At 39.0% G+C, this 20,398-nt stretch overlaps 3 protein-coding genes across 3 annotated transcripts; 2 read left to right on the forward strand and 1 right to left on the reverse strand.

The window, feature by feature from the left end:
- The first annotated feature begins 527 nt into the window (after positions 1-527).
- Positions 528-3,401, forward strand: LOC143458879 (alpha-L-fucosidase-like). Its single transcript, XM_076955776.1, has 6 exons — positions 528-863; positions 938-1,169; positions 1,269-1,519; positions 1,619-1,763; positions 1,874-2,074; positions 2,509-3,401. Exons 1-6 carry the CDS (start codon positions 742-744, stop codon positions 2,932-2,934), a joined length of 1,377 nt encoding a protein of 458 aa, XP_076811891.1. The 5' UTR covers positions 528-741; the 3' UTR covers positions 2,935-3,401.
- A 1,161-nt stretch (positions 3,402-4,562) lies between these two features.
- On the forward strand, positions 4,563-7,499 carry LOC143458887 (uncharacterized). The gene is made up of 4 exons (XM_076955785.1): positions 4,563-5,486; positions 5,567-5,682; positions 5,772-6,057; positions 6,129-7,499. The coding sequence occupies exons 1-4, from the start codon at positions 5,369-5,371 to the stop codon at positions 6,740-6,742; spliced, it is 1,134 nt and encodes a 377-aa protein (XP_076811900.1). The 5' UTR covers positions 4,563-5,368; the 3' UTR covers positions 6,743-7,499.
- An 8,413-nt stretch (positions 7,500-15,912) lies between these two features.
- Positions 15,913-19,279, reverse strand: LOC143465600 (uncharacterized). Its single transcript, XM_076963987.1, has 3 exons — positions 17,861-19,279; positions 17,273-17,400; positions 15,913-16,289 (listed from the first exon to the last, which is right to left on the reverse strand). Exons 1-2 carry the CDS (start codon positions 18,732-18,734, stop codon positions 17,294-17,296), a joined length of 981 nt encoding a protein of 326 aa, XP_076820102.1. The 5' UTR covers positions 18,735-19,279; the 3' UTR covers positions 15,913-16,289; positions 17,273-17,293.
- Positions 19,280-20,398: the final 1,119 nt, after the last annotated feature.

A 20,398-nucleotide genomic window follows, 5' to 3' on the forward strand; every position in this document is an offset into this window, starting at 1 on the left:
TTAAAGTTGGTTATTGTGCGAGGTTGACAAACTCTGTTTACACGTGAGCAAGGAGTGTACTCAATTGTGAAAATTAGCCTTACTGCAAAAATGACCTTGGTGAAAGATGAACTTTATAACGTGTAATAATTTATTTTATGTGCAGTTGCTCAGCTTCAGCAACAACGATAATATAAATTTTTTCCCAGTAAGGCGCTGTCATTAAACGATGGTCAATACATGTAGCAGAATTGTAATGACTCGAGGCACTTTTTCGAAAAAGGACTTCGCTTGACTTGTGTCACTTTCTAGAACATAACTTAAAAACTTGACTTGACTCGGGTCGGTCCTTGTTCAGTAGACTTCTGCATCAAGTAAAACCATTTTTTCTTTCGTCCAAACTAAATAGATGTAGCTTGAAATGAAATTTGTCTGTCTATCCGAATGAGTTCCGGCCGCAAAACGAAACAAACTTTAAAACGTTTCTTGTTGATAAAAAAGGTGTTTTTGCGTTGGTTTTTTGTGCCTTGGCTTCAGACATCATTCGACTTGACTTGATTGTTAAACGATAAATGACTTCTTGACTTGCAACTCTTTTGATAACTTGGTTACGACTCTGATTCATAGTATAGAAATATATCAATTATATTGTACAATACGTAAAACTTATGTATTGGCTATGGTTAGGCATAGCTGAATTAGACAAAAGCCTCGGGCAAGATTTTTGACAAAATTAATCTTAAGGCATGATATAATACAAGCATGTTCTACAATAAGTTTGCAAAATTCGTAGCAGTATTGTGTTGCGTTTGCTTCCAGGAAACATGCACCGAAGAATACAAACCAAACTGGGCATCTTTGGATGCCAGACCTTTACCGACCTGGTAAGTGGTTTAAGAACAAAACGAAGCAATTAAATGTGTAACTGCAATCTAATCATAAGCATTTACGTTTAAAGGTACGACAAGAGTAAAATTGGCGTCTTCATACACTGGGGCGTGTTCTCCGTCCCAAGTTTTGGTGATGGCTTTTTAGGCGAATGGTTTTGGCAATTTTGGAAAGGACAACCTCGTCCAGTTGCCGTCGAGTTTATGAAGAAAAATTACCCTCCTAATTTTCAGTACGCTGACTTTGCTCCCATGTTTACTGCGGAGCTGTACGACCCGAATCATTGGGCTGACGTTTTAAAGGTAAGAGTACTGCGTACAGATTTTAAGCTTTAGAAGGCAAACGTTGTACTGTAAAAGTACATTATGATTCAACAAACGCTGCACGGTGTATATCTCCAGGCATCTGGCGCCAAGTATGTGGTGTTGACATCGAAACATCACGAGGGGTATACGAACTGGCCTTCCATCAACTCTTGGAACTGGAATTCAATGGACGTTGGACCTAATCGTGACTTGGTCGGAGATTTGGCCAAAGCAATTCGCAACCGAACGTCGATTCGTTTTGGTTTGTACCATTCCCTGTACGAATGGTTCAACCCATTGTACTTGAAAGATAAAAAGAATATGTACACGACACAAGACTTTGTGAGGTAGAGATGTCATGGTGTTCGATTTGACATTAAATGGTCTGACTCGGTGTGAATTGACAGGAGTTGAATAAGCCGTGTATATAACTTATATTTTCTCAGGACCAAAACAATGCCGGAGCTGTATGACATTGTGAGACGATACAAGCCTGAGGTTATCTTTTCAGATGGACAGTGGGAGGCAGACAGTAGTTATTGGAACAGCACACACTTTCTTGCCTGGCTTTATAACTCAAGTCCTGTCAAGGTATTCTTAGCACTTTGATTACAATGTAAAGGCTTCTTTCATTTTATAGCTTATGTTTATTATTGGCATGTGTGCCGTTATAGCGAGTTGACGTTAATGTTTGTTCACAGCAAACGATAGTGACAAACGATAGATGGGGCAAGGACACCCTTTGCAAACACGGCGGTTACTTGACTTGCAGAGATCATTACAATCCAGGTGTTTTGCAAAAGCGAAAATTTGAAAATGCTATGACGATTGATAAAGGTTCTTGGGGGTTTAGAAGGAACGCGGAACTCGCAGATTACATCACAATTCAAGACCTTCTGCAGGTATGTTATGATATCACCATCTTTATCCTCGGGCTGAAGAAAGTCTTTGCACGACTTGGTGATAATTTCTCGTCGCTCCTGCCTCAGTTGCCGAGCTAGCCTTTGTGCAAGTTCCAATGGATACACAATTTTCTTTGTTATTTTTTGTATGTTTTGTTTTGTTAATTGCTCAAAGTTGGAGCTGTTCATCTAGAGTAGACCACTGAACAGAAGCAAACGTCGTTCATGTCTTGTTTAAGGGTATTATAACAGTGGCGCAACTGATAATCGAATCCGGTTCGTATATTTGCGAGCAATGTGGTTTAACTTTTCCGCCACTTCACTGTCGAAGATGAAACACGAAACGTGACTAAAATCGAATCTTTACAATGTTTACCGTAAAATGGTGTAAAATTGGTGTTTTTATTGGTGTAAAAGTACTTTTGTTATTTTAGGAATTGGTGACGACGATTAGTTGCGGGGGTAATTTGCTGATTAACATTGGCCCCACCAAGTCTGGTACTATAGCACCGATATATGAGGAACGGCTGCGTCAAATGGGGCAATGGCTACAAATGAACGGAGAAGCAGTGTATGGAAGCAAACCATGGAAATATCAAAATGACACGACGAACCCGCATGTTTGGTACACTGCCAAGCAAGGAGGTGATGTTGTTTACGCTTTCCTCTTCCAGTGGTCTCAATCGGTCACACTCAGGTCTCCTCTTGCAAGCTCCTCATCTGCAACAGTTGATCTCCTCGGAGGCAAACCAAGTCTAGTATGGATGCCTTTGAAAGAAAAAGGAGTGAAAATTGAAATTCCCGCATGGTCTAATGCAAAGTGGGTAATGGTATTGAGGCTCACTGGGTTTGCTGGATAAGTCTGTATTGGAGTTTCCCTCGCTTGTGTTAAATATGCTCCTCGAATAAATGTAGATTACAAAAATAAAAAAATTTTCACGATAATTTATTTCGCTTCTCATTCTATTGTTGATTTAATTTATTCCTTCAGTAAAATCTTTTGGGCCTAATTCGTGCTTCAGATAAAGTTTCGGGCTCGGATTAATAATATGAGGCCTGCTTACAAATCGGCTGAGGTCATCTGCGCTAAATTTGTTTGTTTTGGAATTTTCACTATTTGGTAGATCATCAAAGAATTTTTGTATGATTGATCATGCTATAGGCCTACTGTTTGAAATTATTAAGTTTTCATGTGGAGTACAGCATATACTGTGTACTTACATAAACTTTATTTCGGTGAAAACTTTGTGATTACCTTAAACTACTGTAGATGAGGCCGCCGTATGTATATGTAATAAATAATGTATGCCGCATGCATTTTGACGCATGTCCAACTTTTGCTCGATTTCCAGTGGAACACAAGATGAACAGAGATTGTAGAAAACTGAACGAACGAAACCCAAAGGCTTGCCAGGCTGTTATTTTAGCTTGTTGCGTTCAGTTCTGCAGTTACAGGTTTGCTGTAGTTTACCTAAATATATCGTTTTGCAATAGACTTTGGCTTGCACCATCGAAGGCTTAGTAAAATAATCGGTTGATTCTACCGCGAAATTTTGAACAAAACGGTTTTCTAAGCTATAAACTCCTTTTAATTTCGGAAATTGGTACTGAAGCTCACAGGCTGAGTTTAGTAAGATTCTCTCAGCTATGTGTAGCTATGCTCCTTGAATGTATTCAGAATTGTAGATATGAAAACGAAACAATAAAAAGGATTCCCCTTGCTTGTCTTTTCGTCCTTAACACCTTCCTCATTTTAGTCATATGTTTTAGAGTTTTAAATGTTCGTGAGTTTTCTAAGGAAATAGAGATAGCAGCCAGGCAATAACTTACAGTAGAAATTAATCGGCTAATATACGCTTAAAATCTCAAGTCTGTTAGCGGTGTTTATAGTAAGTTATAATTTGTTCATTCACTTTAGCTGTATTACAGTTTACAAGCTTCATAGTAACTTCTACATATTGGGCTACTTTTCTAATACAGCATAGGCCTAATTGGGTTACCTAGTTCACTGAACTAATATGGCCATTTTCTGGAATTGCATCATGGCATGTCATCAGGCTAGATGCTTACAGGAAATTTATTTCGTTGGAAATTAACCTTAGACAGCTAGCTAAAATATGTTGTGTTCTTATATATTTTTGAAGGAAAATTCTGCAGGTGAGAGTTTGACTTGGTTGGTTGGGAGGGATGCCACCTTAGAATTTAAGGTATAGCTGTTTGACAGTTAGTCCTAACCCCTACTTAAGCTCTTCAAATTTATAAACCTGGATTGTGTAATGATATGGTGGTTATTGGAATTCATTTAATCCAATGATAACTATTAGGCGAGGTGTAGCCTATGATTTTGAACATTTTTCTGATATCAGGCGTTTATTCTTTTTCAACTTATGCTTATTGCATTGTAGCTGAAAGCGTTGTTTGTACCGTGCAAAAGGTAAAAGACAAAAATATGACGACGTTTTGTTATGATCAAATTAACAAAAGCATCAGTTTTTCTTATGGTAGATGGAGCAAATTGCTTTCAAAGTTTTGTTAAAGTCAAAAGGCGGTACTTCTGCAAAAGTGCATTTTTTCATATTCTGCTGTACCTCTGGTAAAGGTACACACGTTTCTAATCCCTTAAGTATGTCATTCAGGAGAAAACAATAGTTGTGTTGTTACCAAAAATAAGAGGCTTGTGAGTAGGCGCCGTGGTAAACATTACATGGGCTAGGGCCATGGCAACTTCCCAGTTTGTTGCTGCAACTTAATTTCTCGTAACAGGAGCACTCGGCGAAGAAAAAGTATATTTTTATCGAAATCGTTTAAAACAAGAGACGCACTGCTTTAACGAGCTATTATGAAACAAATTTAATGGCCCTCAAGCGAACACAAGTGTGTCTGGCACAAAACGAGCACGTAGGGTACTTACAGTTCCAAAAGACTGACGTGATTCCTATTACAAAGGAAGTGCCAGAATAGCGCACTTAATGCGAATAGTTGTCCGAATAGGATGATGGATATTGTGACTAGGAGCATGTTAAAAATGAGCAGGAAGTTTATTTCGTTTATAGGATACAGTTGGTATGGTTTATAATAACTAAAACCGGCATCTGCATTTGCTGTATGTTTCATTCTGTTACACATTTGCAAACAGTAGCATTTGATTAGAGTGACGCTCTCTCGGCTGTATTTTCATATGTCACCGTATTTACTGGTAGTCAGGTTTGCCGCATTGTGCAAAAAGATAACTGAAGCATCACTTGAAAACAACCTTTCATATTTGATGAAACACTATAAATTTGACAGTGAAGAATGTCAATCGAGATAGGACAGCATGGACTAAAGCAAAGAAGGCTGGGAATATTAAGAAATTCTTATCCACCAAATGTTGTCATTCAGACTCCTTTGTATGAGAGGGCTATTACATCAGGTGGGGTTGCTCGATTGTTTTCTTATTGATTTAAGTTTAATTCTTTTAGGTTTTACATGAAGATGTATGTTTTTTCGCAGCTAAAGCGCGGTCAACTAAAACGACAATTAATAATGTCTTATCAAATGACGTTTGCAAGGAAAAGCTGAACAAGCTGCGTCAGATCAGTATAGATAATGCTGCAAGAACCATGAAGGTGATATGTTTTGGTAAACAGAGATGTCAAGTATTTAAATTTTATCATGATTTGATAAGAAATGCCTAGCGTAAACATTTTCTTTAAAGGCACTTCCAGTAAAAGTCCCCGAAAAAGATCGCCCACTAAGCAGATTGAACGCAATCAGAAAAACGCGTTGTTCCACTGCGCCAACGTGCGGAGATACAAAAACCTTTAACAGTCAAGCTCGACGTCCCCGAACTACATCTTGCTCTTCGACTAACGAACAAAATCTTAGTAAGATAAACAAACAGTTCTTCGACAAAAATCGTCTTCCATCTCTGGAAAGACAACGCCCAAATGCAATGGAAGCTGCAAAAGAAATCGATTCTTACAACAAAAGCCAACATCGAAGTAAGTATAGTTTTAAAGACAGATGTCATTATACGAAAGCAATTCTTCTAATCAAAATCTAACATCTTTAGCGGCACCACGTGGAAGTACTTGCTTACGGTTCGCATCCAGGAACCTTTCACGAAGCTTGTCTGCGCCTTCTAGTGTTTATCGTTCTAGTACGCTGCAGGGAATTCAAAATCCGATTGGGCCCAACGCAAACGAGACGAGAAATTCCCTTTATTCCAAGGGAAGTTTTGGACACATGATTTTAAGTAACGGCATGCAAACCGATCGAAAACGAGCTTCCACTGCTCCGTTTTCGAGAAGAAAACCTCAAAATTTCGGAGGTGTTTCTGGTGTAATTTCCTGTAAAGAAGGCTTAATTAAACTAGATGAAGGACCTCTTGGAATTGTAGGCGAGACGTGTACAAGCGTACGCTACAAACAGCCAAACGCACGTCTAAAGCATTCAGTCAAACTCAGAAAAGAAAAAATGATTCCGCGAAAAATGTCAGAATGCCCTCCCGATAATCCACCTCCTAGCCCGCGTCAGAAAATCTGTCTCGTTCCGAAAGCTATAAGTCAATCACTAGAGGCAGCAACAGGCTGTACCTGCAGAACGGTTAGGTTCAGTTGCACCAGCAACCAAATCCATGAGTATAAGACTACAGAACCTATCAACGCAGATGTAAATCCTTCATGAGAGATTTTCGTGATTTAGATGAACACTGTAGATTCACATTATTAACTTATCTTCTGTTTTTTTTGTTTTATCTTTTTCGCAAAAGTATTTTCGCTGTCCATATCGTGCCACTTAAAGCCGGTCTTCTTAAAACCACTCTGCTAACCATTTGCTACACTAAATGTCAAAGCTTTATGAACGGTGTTTTTGTGTGGACAATGTATTTCTGTTGCCAAAATTGTTTATAGCTGCATTGCCCTAACACACAGATGCTGGAAATTCAGCAAGCAGTTGTTACTATAAATAACCAATGAGTTGCGATTTAATATTTTGCGGTAGAAAATATTTCAGTAAACAGGTGATCTTTTCATGATTTCTTCCTCGAATGTGATTCATTCAAGTTTTTATTTCACAGCAAGACTTGCAATTTTAGATCTTCATATCATCCAAGAAAAAACATTAAGCTTCGTAATGGTTTTATATTTTCTATTTTTTCATTAAATAATGTATTATTGTCTGTTTCATTAAATAACGCCAAACACTCAGTTCATTAATTGAACTGGTATTGTTTTATTGCAGCGCTTTCAATGTACTTCACTGATGATGATAATCTAATAATAATGTCCTCACCATCAGAGCGTAACATTAAGGCACATGGTTTGACATAGACATCAAATAATTAATAACATTCATGTATAAACACTACGATCCCCTCGATGGTTCTCAGTTTGTAACATACGCAATGAACCAAACTGATGAAGACTAAAAAACTGTATCAAAATTATTATTTTTATCGCCACCTAACGGATAGGTTTTCACCGAGATTTTGCAAAGTATTAATGTCGTCCTTTTACATAAAAGCAATAATAATCAAATCAATGTATGTGATAATGCAATGACGAAGATTTGCATTTGCGTTTGAGTAAGCATTACAACTTCCGCAAATGTGAACAAATAGCTTTCTCTGTTCTGATTCAGGGCAATGCAATTTCAATCCAAATCTATTCAAGACAAGTCCAAAGCGGTCAGCACTTAGCAAAGAACATTTGGATTTCAGCGAAAGCTACATGAAGCATATCTATAACATATATACAATGTTCTGTGCATTTTAGAAACTCATACTTAGCGACAAAAATCCGTTGACGTTTAAACAAAAAGGTTGATGAATTTAAGGCTATGTTTTACATGCTTTAGTATTTCTGTTATTCTTGTTGCAGTAGAAGTTATCGCAAATATCGAGGTTGGCAAATGTCCACAAACTCGTTGCAAAATTCCACGCGCTGTAGATGAAGACCTTCACAAAACTGAAAAACCAATTTATCAAAACGTAGAAAAACGATTACAATAATTCAACAAGTGGTTGACCAAGTCAAAATTAATTTCCAACTTTTACAACCGCCTATATGGAGATAATCCTTCATATCCGCACATTTCCTCGGTTTTTAATAACGATAGGCTGATATGATGCATTTGGATAATATAAAAAAATCAAACTTTTAATATTATCAGAACATGTTTTTTATTTTACTGCTGTTACTTGTTTGATTAACTAGGACGTGAAAGTTCACCATGACGTTGCTGTTCAGCGAAAATTTATCCGTTAGGTGACGGCAAAGCATAATATTTTTCATACTACTTATGATCAATGCCTACTCTACGCCTGGCTCATCAGAGTATATTACACATCCTTGGACTAGTTGTGCTGTTAAAAGCAAAAAATAATAATAGATAAAAAACATTTACAAATGTTTCTTAATCTCTGTAATAGATCTAAAACTCCAAGCATTGTCGTTGAGAACTTGAATAAACCATGTGCAAAAATAAAATCTAAACAGCAATTCAAAATGTGTAATGTTCTTGAGCAGGAACGCTTTTGCAAGTCAAATACATGTGTTTGGAGGCTAAAATTTATTCCAACTTCATAAAAATAAACCCGTGTTTATTTCCCGGTTTTCTGCTTTATTTAAAATTCTTAGAAAATGGCTTAATGTTAAATAATACGAATCAGCAGTGGCTATTAGTGGAATCTTTAAAACTGCCAGGATATAAGTGGTAAGATAAATAGAAACAAAGCTGTCCGATTGCTTACAAAATACGATGAAAACAACAAGGCTGTAAAAAAATATTTACGCCCTGGGAGCCGTGAAGAAAAACGACCCATCAAATAAGGTTATTGCATCCTGATTATGGTGGATCGTGTATCACGTGATTTGTAACTCGATGCCTTATCGGCTTATCGTGGATATAACACTGTATTTTCAAAACAGACTATTCATGCAGGCTTTGGATTGCTTTCTTATTCATCAATCCCTCAGAAAACTACCTGCTCATAACCTAAATTTTTCTGTTGAATTATTGTCATAAAACCGATACTTCTAGTAAAGTTTCTTTAGGTATGAAGTTAATTAGCACCGAAAGTGTTTGCCTTTTAATCTGCATATTAAACTGTTCAACCATAACTTTTCTTTTTTAATTTGGCAGCTAATCCAGCTGTTTTGGACGCAGAAAAACATTTTTTTTCTAGGTAGCTTTTGTTACGGCTTTGAAGACACATGGAATGGTATTGAGAAAATCTCAGTCGCGTCATTTTAACCTTTTTGGAACGGTGGTCAAAATAACTTCAGCGCCGTTCAGTCAACTCACAGCAGCCAACCACATTTGGTTTGAAAACTTAATAGTTTTCGAAAAGAGAACAGGGTTGAGGTTTGGAACCATTTTAAGAAAGTTTACAGTGTCTTGATAAGCGATACAACCTCGAATATTCAGCGAAAAGTGCTGAGTTGGCTTAAAATGATGGGAGTGCTACAAATGACATTGATAGTGCTCTCGGTGATAAAAACGTCGTAAACAACTCAATACGATCTTGTTAAATCGCGAAGAGCTGTTGATGACGCCAAAAAGTCAATCATTTACAACATCGATTTGATATAGGCAAACTGTGGTGATCAGTTAAAGAGAGTAAACGTTAACAAAAACAAAACGGTGACCAACCGCTTCACACCAATATCACTGCCTTGAGACACTTGGGTGTGCTCCATTGCTTTGCGACAATATTAAACTGCTGGTATTGACTTAAACCAACGGCAGCGGGTACGCAAAAGGTTTTGACTTGAAATACCGCAATAGGAACTTATTGTTAAGGTACGCTTACTGAGGAACTTGTTTCTGCGTTTACTAACTTCTTTCAAACACAGACTTCTTTGCGTTGGTCCGGCGTACCTAAATACAGAAAAAGTGTTGTATTTTACAAATTATTGAGCTCTGTACCGCCCCATGTTCAAAGAATTTTTTTGTCTTGATTTTAAACCTTCAAATTTCCGAAACACACATAGGCGTGCTTATTATAATCTAAAGCGTGCGGAAAGAACAGGAGTAATCGTTCGGATAATTGCAGCGAAGCCAGATATTAAGCAATAGATCTTTGCCCATAATTTCCTCCTGTACAATCCCGAAATTAAAGCTTTTAAAACCGTTGTTAACCTCAACAGTTTAATTTCCTTAGTGACAGATCACGTCTGACAAAATTAAAACTAAAAGCATTAATAGGAAGTAATTGTTTTATTCTATACATTGCTTAATTTAAAAAACGTCTGATACTTTTGCTGGTACGTTTATTGTCGAAGTTGTCATCAAGGCTTATTTCAAGAAAATGCTTTGTGTTTAATTCAGCACAAAATTAATCGCTCCCGCCAAAAAACTGTTTTCGTGCGAGGAACTGCATGGTATTCATAATTGTGTTCTTGTCTTTTTTCAGATTTTATATCAATTATTCATTTGAACATCACTTGCTGATCAATAATTTTACCGAAAATTCCAGACAAACACAGAATGCAATAAATTATTCATGAAAACAACCGTGATTTGCCGATGTTACTTTTTCAACAATATCGAACTGGGCCTGTGTTTTATTCTTCCTTCTATGCTCAGGATAATTTTCAATTGATTTCTTTCCGTTTCAGCTGGTGCACGAGACGACACTTCACGGCTCGTTCGACAGCTGCAAAGCGCGCTTGGATTACCTTAACGTTGATGGGTCTAACTGTGCGTAATAGCCAGCAAGACCCGAGCCTTTTGGCTGTCGAATGAATCCAGTTACAGTTTTAAAAATCGATCAGTTTATCATAGCGCTTTTCATTGTTATTTGTTTTACCAAGACTAGGATTTTCTTGTCGCGTATTCCCTTCTCTATTTTCATCAAATTGTCACAATTTGACTTTTAAAAACAGCGTGATTTGTATGCCAATCTGATTCATTTTTCTGTACTTTCAATTTTTCCCGTATAGTCAATGCCAAAGACTATTCAGCCTATAACCTACATCTCCCGTACTTTATTCTACCGTTTCAAACAAATGCAGGTGTCCAATAGCTTAGCATATTGTTCCAATCGCGTTTACAACTATTTCGCATCAGTCACTTTCAATGTGAAGTGCCAACGTTGCAAACCTTTACCAACACGGTATATATCACAAATTTGTTGACTGTTTGTGAGCGTATTTCTTGTTATATTATGCTATACAATTAACAAGATTGGCACCGTACTTTTGGTTCATCACTGTCAATGCTGTTAATGTCTCCAATCAATTACGAAAAAAAACGATACGATACCACACACCAGCAATCTATCGTGTGCAAGTTTAAAAAGAAGCGACCCCAATTAACCACAAATTTTGTAAACTGATTTTGTTGAGGTTACCGTCAGGATATAGAATTGATAAAATGTCTTTTTGTCAAAGCTCGGACATAGTTTTCAAACCAGCGCGGAAATCAAATCTTGATTTGTTTCCGAAATCACGTGCGAACATTTAGCCGTGGGCGCCGGTTGAAAGGAAATGGTAACAGTTGCAATTTCCACTTGATATATTTTATTTATACGTGGGTTGATACATAACGCGATTATGGTATAAATGTTTTACGACTAAACAGCTTTACTTTACAACACAGACCTAAGGCGCCACAATTTCGAGACGTTGAATTTGAATTATTAATAGGTAAAGCATATGTGGTTCTAGCCTGTACTCGCTGTCATGTTGCATTGAACTAATAAGGAAAAACGCAACTCTTATTTTGAAAAACGCTTTTAGCGTACATTTCAAGGTAATTTGTTTAAAACGGCAAACTGTTCATGGTGGCGCCATATTTTCAATTACGTCACAAAAGGACATGGTTTGGGACGAGTATAGGCCTGTCCTGGTACTTATGAGATATCGATGGTGCTTAAGTGCAGGCAACAGGTCTGGACTTGCTGTGGGAGATTCCCTTTTCGCGGTCTAGTAAAACTATACTTACTAAGGTAAAACTAGTAGCTTTCGGAACCTTTTGTAACTGATTCTAGAGACTCTAGAATTGGACTTCTGTTAAATTGTCAATTTAATCTCCAAAACAAACAAAGTCCTCTTTAAAAAAAACGCGAATGAAAAAGACCTTTGAGATATACTGAGTCACATGAACAGACCTACAAATGTAATGCAGACCTGAATTATATTAACGGATATAAAAGTTAGCTTAAACCTAGTTCAGATGGATTTTCCAGTACAAACCAACACTAAATTTTGAGATTAAACTGGTGAAATTAAGATACACGAAGACATCATTTAAAAATTTAACCACGCATTCTTTTCACTTATTTTTAGTGGAGTGAAATTCCGTTGATTACTCGAATCATGCTTGGAAAATTACGAGCCCGAGTATAAGTTCAGTCCCATTGCACTTTGCCTTCACATTTACCTGTATGTGAGGATTTGTAACGCTAAATCCTGCAAACGTAAGTAAGTAATACATATTGATTACGATAAATAATACGATTGATTTAAATAAGTGCAATGGACTAAAAGCTTATGGTTCTACAAGCGAGAGAAACTATTTGGTTACTGAAGGCCTTTGTAGAATTAAGGAAAATCGGTGTTCTAGACGTTATTTGAGATTGACCGTCAAGGTTAGGCCAAAGTTAAAAAACTTGTTTACTAATAAGCACATAATTTTGGCTTCCCGCGCGTAGTAGTTTAATTTTTCGGAGGGCGCTTACGTTGCGGCCTATTGACTATCTTGTGATATTTTTCCCGCCGTGTTTATGTAAAGTTCACTCTCTTGCTGGCTGGCTACTTCAATCAATGACTGTTTCACATCGTTCTGCGCACTTTTGAGCCACTTGCTGAAGCATACAAACACAATCCAATACACAGACTGGCTCTTAGTCATTGTACAAAGAGAAATGATAACTTGCTTGTTTGACGATTACGTCATTGTTTAATGAGGCGTGTACGTCATAGCATAGGTGGCTAGAAATTTATTACTTTAAGCGGGACGTGTTTGCGAGGTAATGACGTAATGCTTATTGTACGATACCGTCATGACAGACAGAAAATAAGTGTAGCGCTTATAGGTCCTCATCCAGAGGTGGGCAAACTGCGGCTCGCCGACATGTTTTAGTTGCTCTTCTAGCTGAATAGTAATATGCATTATTGTTCATTATCCATGCATTGTTTACTGTATTTGTGTTGACACTACTGATTTTGCGACTCGGTGGTGTTTGTAGTTTTCCGCAAGTGACTCTTTCATTGAACAAGTTTGCCCAGCCCTATTAACCCCAATAGCAACGTCGAAAAAAATCCAAATTTTGTAAGAAGAATCCAAACTAAACGTTTCAAATTTTTCAATTTTATTCAGTACAAATGCCCAAACCAAACTAACTCAAACTCTCACAGTTATCCAAAAACTTTGAAATAATTGACAAGTTTCCATATTTACCCTGCTATCTCTTGTGTGGTGGGATTATTTCGATGTGGGTACATCGCTGATGGGTTCCCGCGTTTGTACGTCATAAAATTTGAAAAACCAACAAACGAGGTGGGAAGGTTCTCAGTGCTGGGTTAACAAATTGTAAAATGGCGTTACGTCATAAAACCAGCAGCGATGTGCGGTTGCTAGGATCCTTTTTACCCGATAAATGTAAGATAACTATAAATATAATTAAACGAGCTTTTATCAGTAAGTATTGTAATTTACGGCATACGTTTGGGAGTGCTTTAAGTCCTGCTTAGTTTGGGAAAAGATAAAATGTCAAAACCGCCAAACTTTATTCGGCAACTTCAGTCGCGCGGGACGGAGAGAAAGCACTTGATGTGGTCATAACTTTCAGATTCACGATAAATATTGCTTAAAAGATTTATCCGTTCAAGAGCTGGGTGTGGTGGTTAAAATAGGCCTTTTAATCCGCATCACGCGCTCTAAGAAGTTGTTTGGCCGGCAACAAACAAAGTTTTAACGCAAAACTTACAGCCGGCGCTATTAGTGTAATTACATTTGCACTGACATGCATGCAATTTTCCCCAAGAGTTTATTGGCCGACAGTAAGTTATTGGCCGACAGTAGGTTTGATCCACGCCCTGCCACGAAGCGAAACGCGTTGCTTTTCTAAAATATTGCGTCGACCGGCAAATGATTTATGCGACTTACAGAGCTGTGTTTGTAAATAAATCCCGATAATCGGCCCTGGGGGAACTGTCACGCTACGGGTTTGTAATCACGGAGTGGAGTGAAATTAGAAACTGGCTGTTAAAATTAGCAAACCAAGAAATGGCGGGAAAAGGGAGTACACGTCACAGCGTACCCATTACGACGGTGAAAATGGAGCAAGTGTGGCGTAATATTTACGCCGATACCCACTAGTTGTAGCCCTTATATAACTGATCGACGTCGTTTGCGTTTGTAAGTGGTTACAGGAGAAGGAAATCGGCAAAACTACTGGTTGGAAGAGGTTAAATTAATTCCTGAAAGGAATCTATCAGTCGCATATACGTGGAGTACAAAACCAGTGAATCAATAAACACAAGGCGTACAAAGCGAACAAAGGCAGGCGTCGTATGGTCAATTGCGACGGTAGTCCTTCGTGCTGTCAAATAAACAAATGCGTTTCACATAAAAACATTTGAACGACGGGCACATAATTTTTCTCCGACAGAAATTGCATCTTTTTATCTAACTTTGTTTATTAGCCACGACAGTAATAATTAATCTTTATTGACGGACGTAACGGCGATGCGCCCACACGTGCAAATGATGACAATCCAACGAACCGTAATACAGGCAGATGTTATTATAAAGATTGAATTAAAACCATAATAACGGCTTAGATGTGATCAAATAAGTAACTTGACTCAGCCGTTACGACAGCGGCATCTCGCCTATTATGGACCGTCTCGAAAACTTTTCTTTTTATCGTTGGAAAGACAAACCAACGTCTTGTGATATGATGTCATAAAACCGCTCTAATCTAAGTGGCTCACAAAAGCGGCGGGGACAGAGTCAATGGCGAACGAAATATGGAAACCGGTCTGCTTGGAGTAATTTAGCATCGTCCGCCTGACAGCTCGCCATACCGATGCGACAAACCTATACTATCATTCCAGTCAAATTGCCACAACATGCAACGGGAAATTGTAAAGCAGTTAAATAGGCTTACAGCGGATGGTTACATGATCCTAGTGAACAATTTAACCTGAAGTGGATAGGTCCCTTTCTTAGCGATTTCTTTGCAGGCGTGTGATGCGCAAAATCCCGGGTGTTATCCATATCGAATTACCATGGCGATAGTTTTGCAAAATACTTGCTGATTCGGAGTCCCCGACCACAAGCTATTTATTAAATTTTAGCCCTTAATAAGCTCTGTACAGTGCAAGTAGTGTAAGGAATGACCAACATGTGACAGGATGTCAACGGATACTTCTTCCTGCTGAAGTTGGGTAATCTGATACGTTTGGAATTCTCCAACAATGGCAATAGTGAGGGTAGTGCCAGGCTGACTGCCCACGGATTTGAGTCATGATAAAATAATAGAGATCACATTTCCGCGTACGTTGGATTTTGATTAACACAGGTGCTGTCCAGGTAGAAAATATGCCGCTGGTATTGCTGTTTACATGGGAGTACATACAGTAGTAAAAGCATTCCTTAGACTTCTTCGTATGAGCCTTTTACTGACGACCGGCAACCGCCTTAGTAATGTCACGCTGCTGTGACGTTTTTACATCACGATTATTAGCGAGGAAGCGCGAAACTTCCGTAATCGAAGCGGCTTTTGTTTACTTTTTCGGGCCCTTTAATGCAAACAATGCCTACCCTTTTAAGCCTATTAAAGCATAATGCCCTCATATTTTCAATCCCTAATAAGCTTTTCGAATATTTCCAGCACAAGGTTGAATTGGAAAATTTTGTTTTTCATATCTGTCGCAAAAAAAATAACAACACAAATAAATGGCAATGAGGAAACTTGCGTAAAATTGGCGTTTCCATGAAACAAAATAAACAAACAAAAAACATAAATATATGAGAATCGCTCAACACAGTCGCTCACCAGAACCACAGAGAATAGACAAATTAATCTGCGTCAAATATTGTAGCAAAAACCGGCAATAAGGACGTGCAAATCGGCAGCTAGCGAACAGTATGATTGGGGCGCAATAGCTACAGTGAAAAGTAAGGCAGTTTCGACTCTTGTTCAAATTGGCAGCAGCAGGGAATAATTGGGCAGTACTGATGAATTCTGATGGCCTTGTGACGAAATGTAAATAACCTGTGAAAAGAAAGTAGAACATTTCAATGCGTTGAAAAATAACGACTTTTTGTAATATTTGACTTTACACTAAAGAGGTTAAACCTTCCATAGCTGATGCGTTTAAAACAAACACACTGTAGTACTCGACGTTCTTTAGACGCCAGTATAAATGAACCTAACCCACCAGCAGAAGCACCTGGCTACGACTACACAATGTCCTTTGTGAGCAAATAAACACACACGAATCTATTTTGCGAATAACGGTTGTCACGGGGACAAAAGAACAGCGGAGCGTGAGATTTCCGGTGCCTTATCGCGCGGGCGCAAGCTAGGTGCGCACAGGAAAGATTGCCATAGCAACTATATAAGGACTGATAATAACTGCTCGCAATACATTTGTCCTATGCTTATTATATATTAGTTGATAATACCACCACTACATTGGGATATGTGCAGCCTCATATGCATCTGCCAGCTACTGTTTCATTAAGTGAGCACACACATGCGCGCGGTTCCCACAGTACGTGCCACGGCGGATTCCAGGTGTTGGCACCTTTTGTCCGATGTCAGGTGAAAGCGTCGTAGTATTTGAGGAGAGAAATTACACGACGCCATTGAAAGCGTGTTTAAATGCTTTTTAAATGAGGTTAGAATGCGGGTACAAGTTGATTGAATGCGCTACTTAAACTCTGTCGCCAACTGGCAATGTTAAGCCAACTTTTCCCACGACTTACGCTCCAACGGAATTCGCTACGTAAGAACGTCGTTGACAACGTGAAAGAATCGGTACCAGAATACACAATTCTATCATTAATTGGATTAGCTCGCAAACCAAATCTTAACACGTGGATGCGATTTACACAATGTAACCGCGACAGTTCAATAAACAACACTGGTGCCCGGCAAGGTGGTAATATAACTTCCTTCACAATCGTATTCAAAAGTCATCGGAACCTCTGATAACGTTATTTTTTTAAACTTTGCGGAAAACATAATCTTACCGTGAAAGAAATGCCGGCGCCTTATTCGGACTGCTGGGTCGTAATCGGCCTGGTAGTAGTAGTATTTGTAACCAATGATTGATTTGTCCGTTTGGTCGTGGAACGCAATTTGCGCTGTTGAACCATTTCTGTAATACAATAGACGGGTTAAGCGATGGTGCAACACAGCAGGTTCATCCAGTTGTCGAAACAGTAGGGAGCCACTGTCGCTGCATGAGAACATGTTAAAGTTTATTGCCACAATCGTACAAGCGACGAACTAATCCATCGCAAGAAACGACTATATCTTGGGGCGACGGTGACATTTTATTACTTGGACGACGCGTTACAACGCCGAGAGAGTTCCCATCATAAATATTAATAAGAAAGCATTCTCACGGCGTTTCGGCACATCGTAAGGTGCTATTAGCACATGTAAGGCCATATTTCGACCGAATGGCTGAACTATTACATGTTAAATCGTCGCAAAATAACCGTATTCTTCTTTTCTATCTTTTCCGGAGTAGGAAATAATAAAATGACAGAAATCTTCAATTTCCTTACTGCTAAAAGAGAATTGTTTATCAAAGATTAAACACTCAAATATACCTGTTATTTTACGTTGTTTCAGCGGTTGTTCTTTTCGAGTTCGCTTGCTACACTGTCTTGCTGCAAATAGTTGCCTAGACGCTGGGCGCTTTGAAGGCAGAGTGGTTTGCATGTCCATCACAGTGTTTTCGTTATCGTTAGTGGTGGACGTGATGGCCTCAGCAGCTTCACAGGGTACCATTTGTTCCGATTGACTTTGGGCGACATCTTGTCTTTGCACAGTATCTTCACTCATTGGGGCGTTTTGAGTGGGCGCTGTGATTTGGGGGCTGGTGGGCAGGGGCACGCGCAAGGCAGTAACAAGACGAACGACGGATGGGTTAAAGTTGGAGGATGATATTTTTGGCGGACTCGCAAACGATGGGACCTTTCTGCTCAGTGGACGTCTAGCAATCATCGACGCGCTCTTCACCGGGCTGGCGTTTTCATCACGGCAGCTTAGTGGCAAAGGTGAAGTGCGAGGTTTGGTTTCGCAAAACAACTTCTGGATACGGGGGGAATTTTTCGGAACTGGTGCACTGTTTAAATTTCTTGCTTCCGAATGATGCGGACGACACGGTCTCGTGTAGAAATGAGGCACCTTTTCAGGATCTTGCAGTTTCCACTGGTAACGCGGGACCTTCGGGGACGTCGGGGCCGGAATGGATGCCTCGCGGGCGTCGGATGGCTCGTTGCCAGCGGAATTTTTTATGCTGAAGTCGAAGCCCCACAAGTTTTTTAAACGTTGGCGTTCAGAATCAAATAAGTGTTCAACCATTCGTTTAGTTTCAGATGGGTCAGGAAAACTGAAAAGTCGTCTACAAACGGGACTGGATGGCTTGATATGTGGACGCTCTGGAACAATTCTTGCCATTTTTTGGGCTGGGATAACCATATTATATTTAAGATATATAGAAAACAGTATCTTCCACTAAGCCTAAATAATCGGATAGAGAAAGCTATCAGCCTGCAAAAACAATTCATATTAGTATTGAACATAACTTACAGAATAGGCATGCAACATGTGCCTTTCATTCTGAGCGAATTCATGACTCCCTAATATATTAGGCCTGCTACAGTACTACGACAGTTAAAGACTTACTCGCTACAGGTTGAAACGGTATATGTATCTGAGCAGCAACTCTCTACAAGTGCAAACCCAGTAACTAGCTTATCCAGTTGTCCCTGTCAACCTAGGCCTATAATGTTTCATCGCAACGTCAAATATCAATTGTAGGTATTATGAAAATGACCGCATCAATTCCTGATGATTCCTTGTAGTCAATTTCCGAGTAAAATACAACTAGCTGCAAATTCGAGCACAAAAAATCGGCCAAGTTTATCACAACTAATCTCAGCCTAAACAGCGACCGATCTTCAGGGGCTTGCAACTGGTTGTGTTACGGCCTTTCTTTACAACTGCGAGCGAGTTGTACGATGCTTGTCTGGACTCGCCTCTCAAAACAACAAGTTTAAACACCAACCGCTCCCAACCGTTTCTTATCCACGCATTTGTCCGTTTTTCTTCTTTTACTCGCGCTCGCCGCTCCTTCGGTTTCTTTTTTGCTTGGTGTTTTTCTTTATTTCTCTTCCTCCACCGCGAGTACATCTGTCGCGTTCGTCACTCAACCGTAATCGATTTGGTTTGCCCCATCGACTGGTGATGTGCAGTGTGACGCTTAAGGCTCCGGTTGAATTACTGCTATTTGCCTCGACCAATGAACGTGCTCCATAAAGTGAAGCATCACTCAAACTAGTCTGTTTCTACTCAACGCATCTCCAGTTTTAATTTCGTATACAAGACATTGACATTTACTTTTAAAAACTATACTCATGTATCGGATGATGCTTGAACGTGGCGATTCTCCATGACACTTACAAGATCCGCTAAACAACAGTTGTTATACCGCTGTGCGAATTTATATATTTTATAATTGCAGTTATAAATCCGCCTCCCTACTGTTGCTTTTAAGCAACCAATAGAACCGAAACTTTATTACTTTCATTTTGATATGTTGTTACAAGTAATAATTTCGCTGGTTACAGCTTCAGTTTAATTTTCAGCCTAAAAACACTTTCGCATCGCCTGGAAGCCTTCATCGTTATTCAAGTCGACTTTTATGAGCTCCACAGGTAGCCGGACTGGCACGCGCTAAATTTCATGGAATTCAATTTTGAAAAAGCGCTTATAATTGCTGAACAACTGCTGTCGTTTCAAAAGCAACATACGGCAGGCGTTAAATAAAAGAGACATATGTGACCAAAGGCGACCCTGCGCTTTACGCCTGACAATTTGTGACGTGACAACAGATGGAGCGAAAAAGTGTGGCCAAGTGTGCAAGTGTGATATCGCAAGCAATCAATAATATACCATCTTGTGAGGCATTGTTTTTTAAGTCGCTGTGAAACAAGGGCATTCAATCGGTTATATTTTCTTTCCGTTGTAAAACACAAATTAGTTTGAACCAAATTGGTTGATAAATTGTAGCACAATCACAAAGCAAGCTAACAGCCGTGCAACGAAATGCGATATTTAAGAAATGTTAAACGTACGTATTA

This window comes from Clavelina lepadiformis, chromosome 1, assembly GCF_947623445.1.
Source record: "Clavelina lepadiformis chromosome 1, kaClaLepa1.1, whole genome shotgun sequence".
Taxonomy (NCBI): domain Eukaryota; kingdom Metazoa; phylum Chordata; class Ascidiacea; order Aplousobranchia; family Clavelinidae; genus Clavelina; species Clavelina lepadiformis.

What these genes read in the sequence shown, in the direction of transcription:
- LOC143458879 (XM_076955776.1), top strand. Translation starts at nt 742, where the DNA reads ATGTTCTACAATAAGTTTGCAAAATTCGTAGCAGTATTGTGTTGCGTT. An exon ending in ATTGGGCTGACGTTTTAAAG is followed by an intron (nt 1,170 to 1,268) that starts GTAAGAGTACTG and finishes GTATATCTCCAG; the next exon opens with GCATCTGGCGCCAAGTATGT. An exon ending in CAATTCAAGACCTTCTGCAG is followed by an intron (nt 2,075 to 2,508) that starts GTATGTTATGAT and finishes TTGTTATTTTAG; the next exon opens with GAATTGGTGACGACGATTAG.
- LOC143458887 (XM_076955785.1), top strand. Translation starts at nt 5,369, where the DNA reads ATGTCAATCGAGATAGGACAGCATGGACTAAAGCAAAGAAGGCTGGGA. An exon ending in ATGCTGCAAGAACCATGAAG is followed by an intron (nt 5,683 to 5,771) that starts GTGATATGTTTT and finishes TTTTCTTTAAAG; the next exon opens with GCACTTCCAGTAAAAGTCCC. An exon ending in CAACAAAAGCCAACATCGAA is followed by an intron (nt 6,058 to 6,128) that starts GTAAGTATAGTT and finishes TAACATCTTTAG; the next exon opens with CGGCACCACGTGGAAGTACT.
- LOC143465600 (XM_076963987.1), bottom strand. Translation starts at nt 18,734, where the DNA reads ATGGTTATCCCAGCCCAAAAAATGGCAAGAATTGTTCCAGAGCGTCCA. An exon ending in GAAACAACGTAAAATAACAG is followed by an intron (nt 17,401 to 17,860) that starts GTATATTTGAGT and finishes ATTGTATTACAG; the next exon opens with AAATGGTTCAACAGCGCAAA.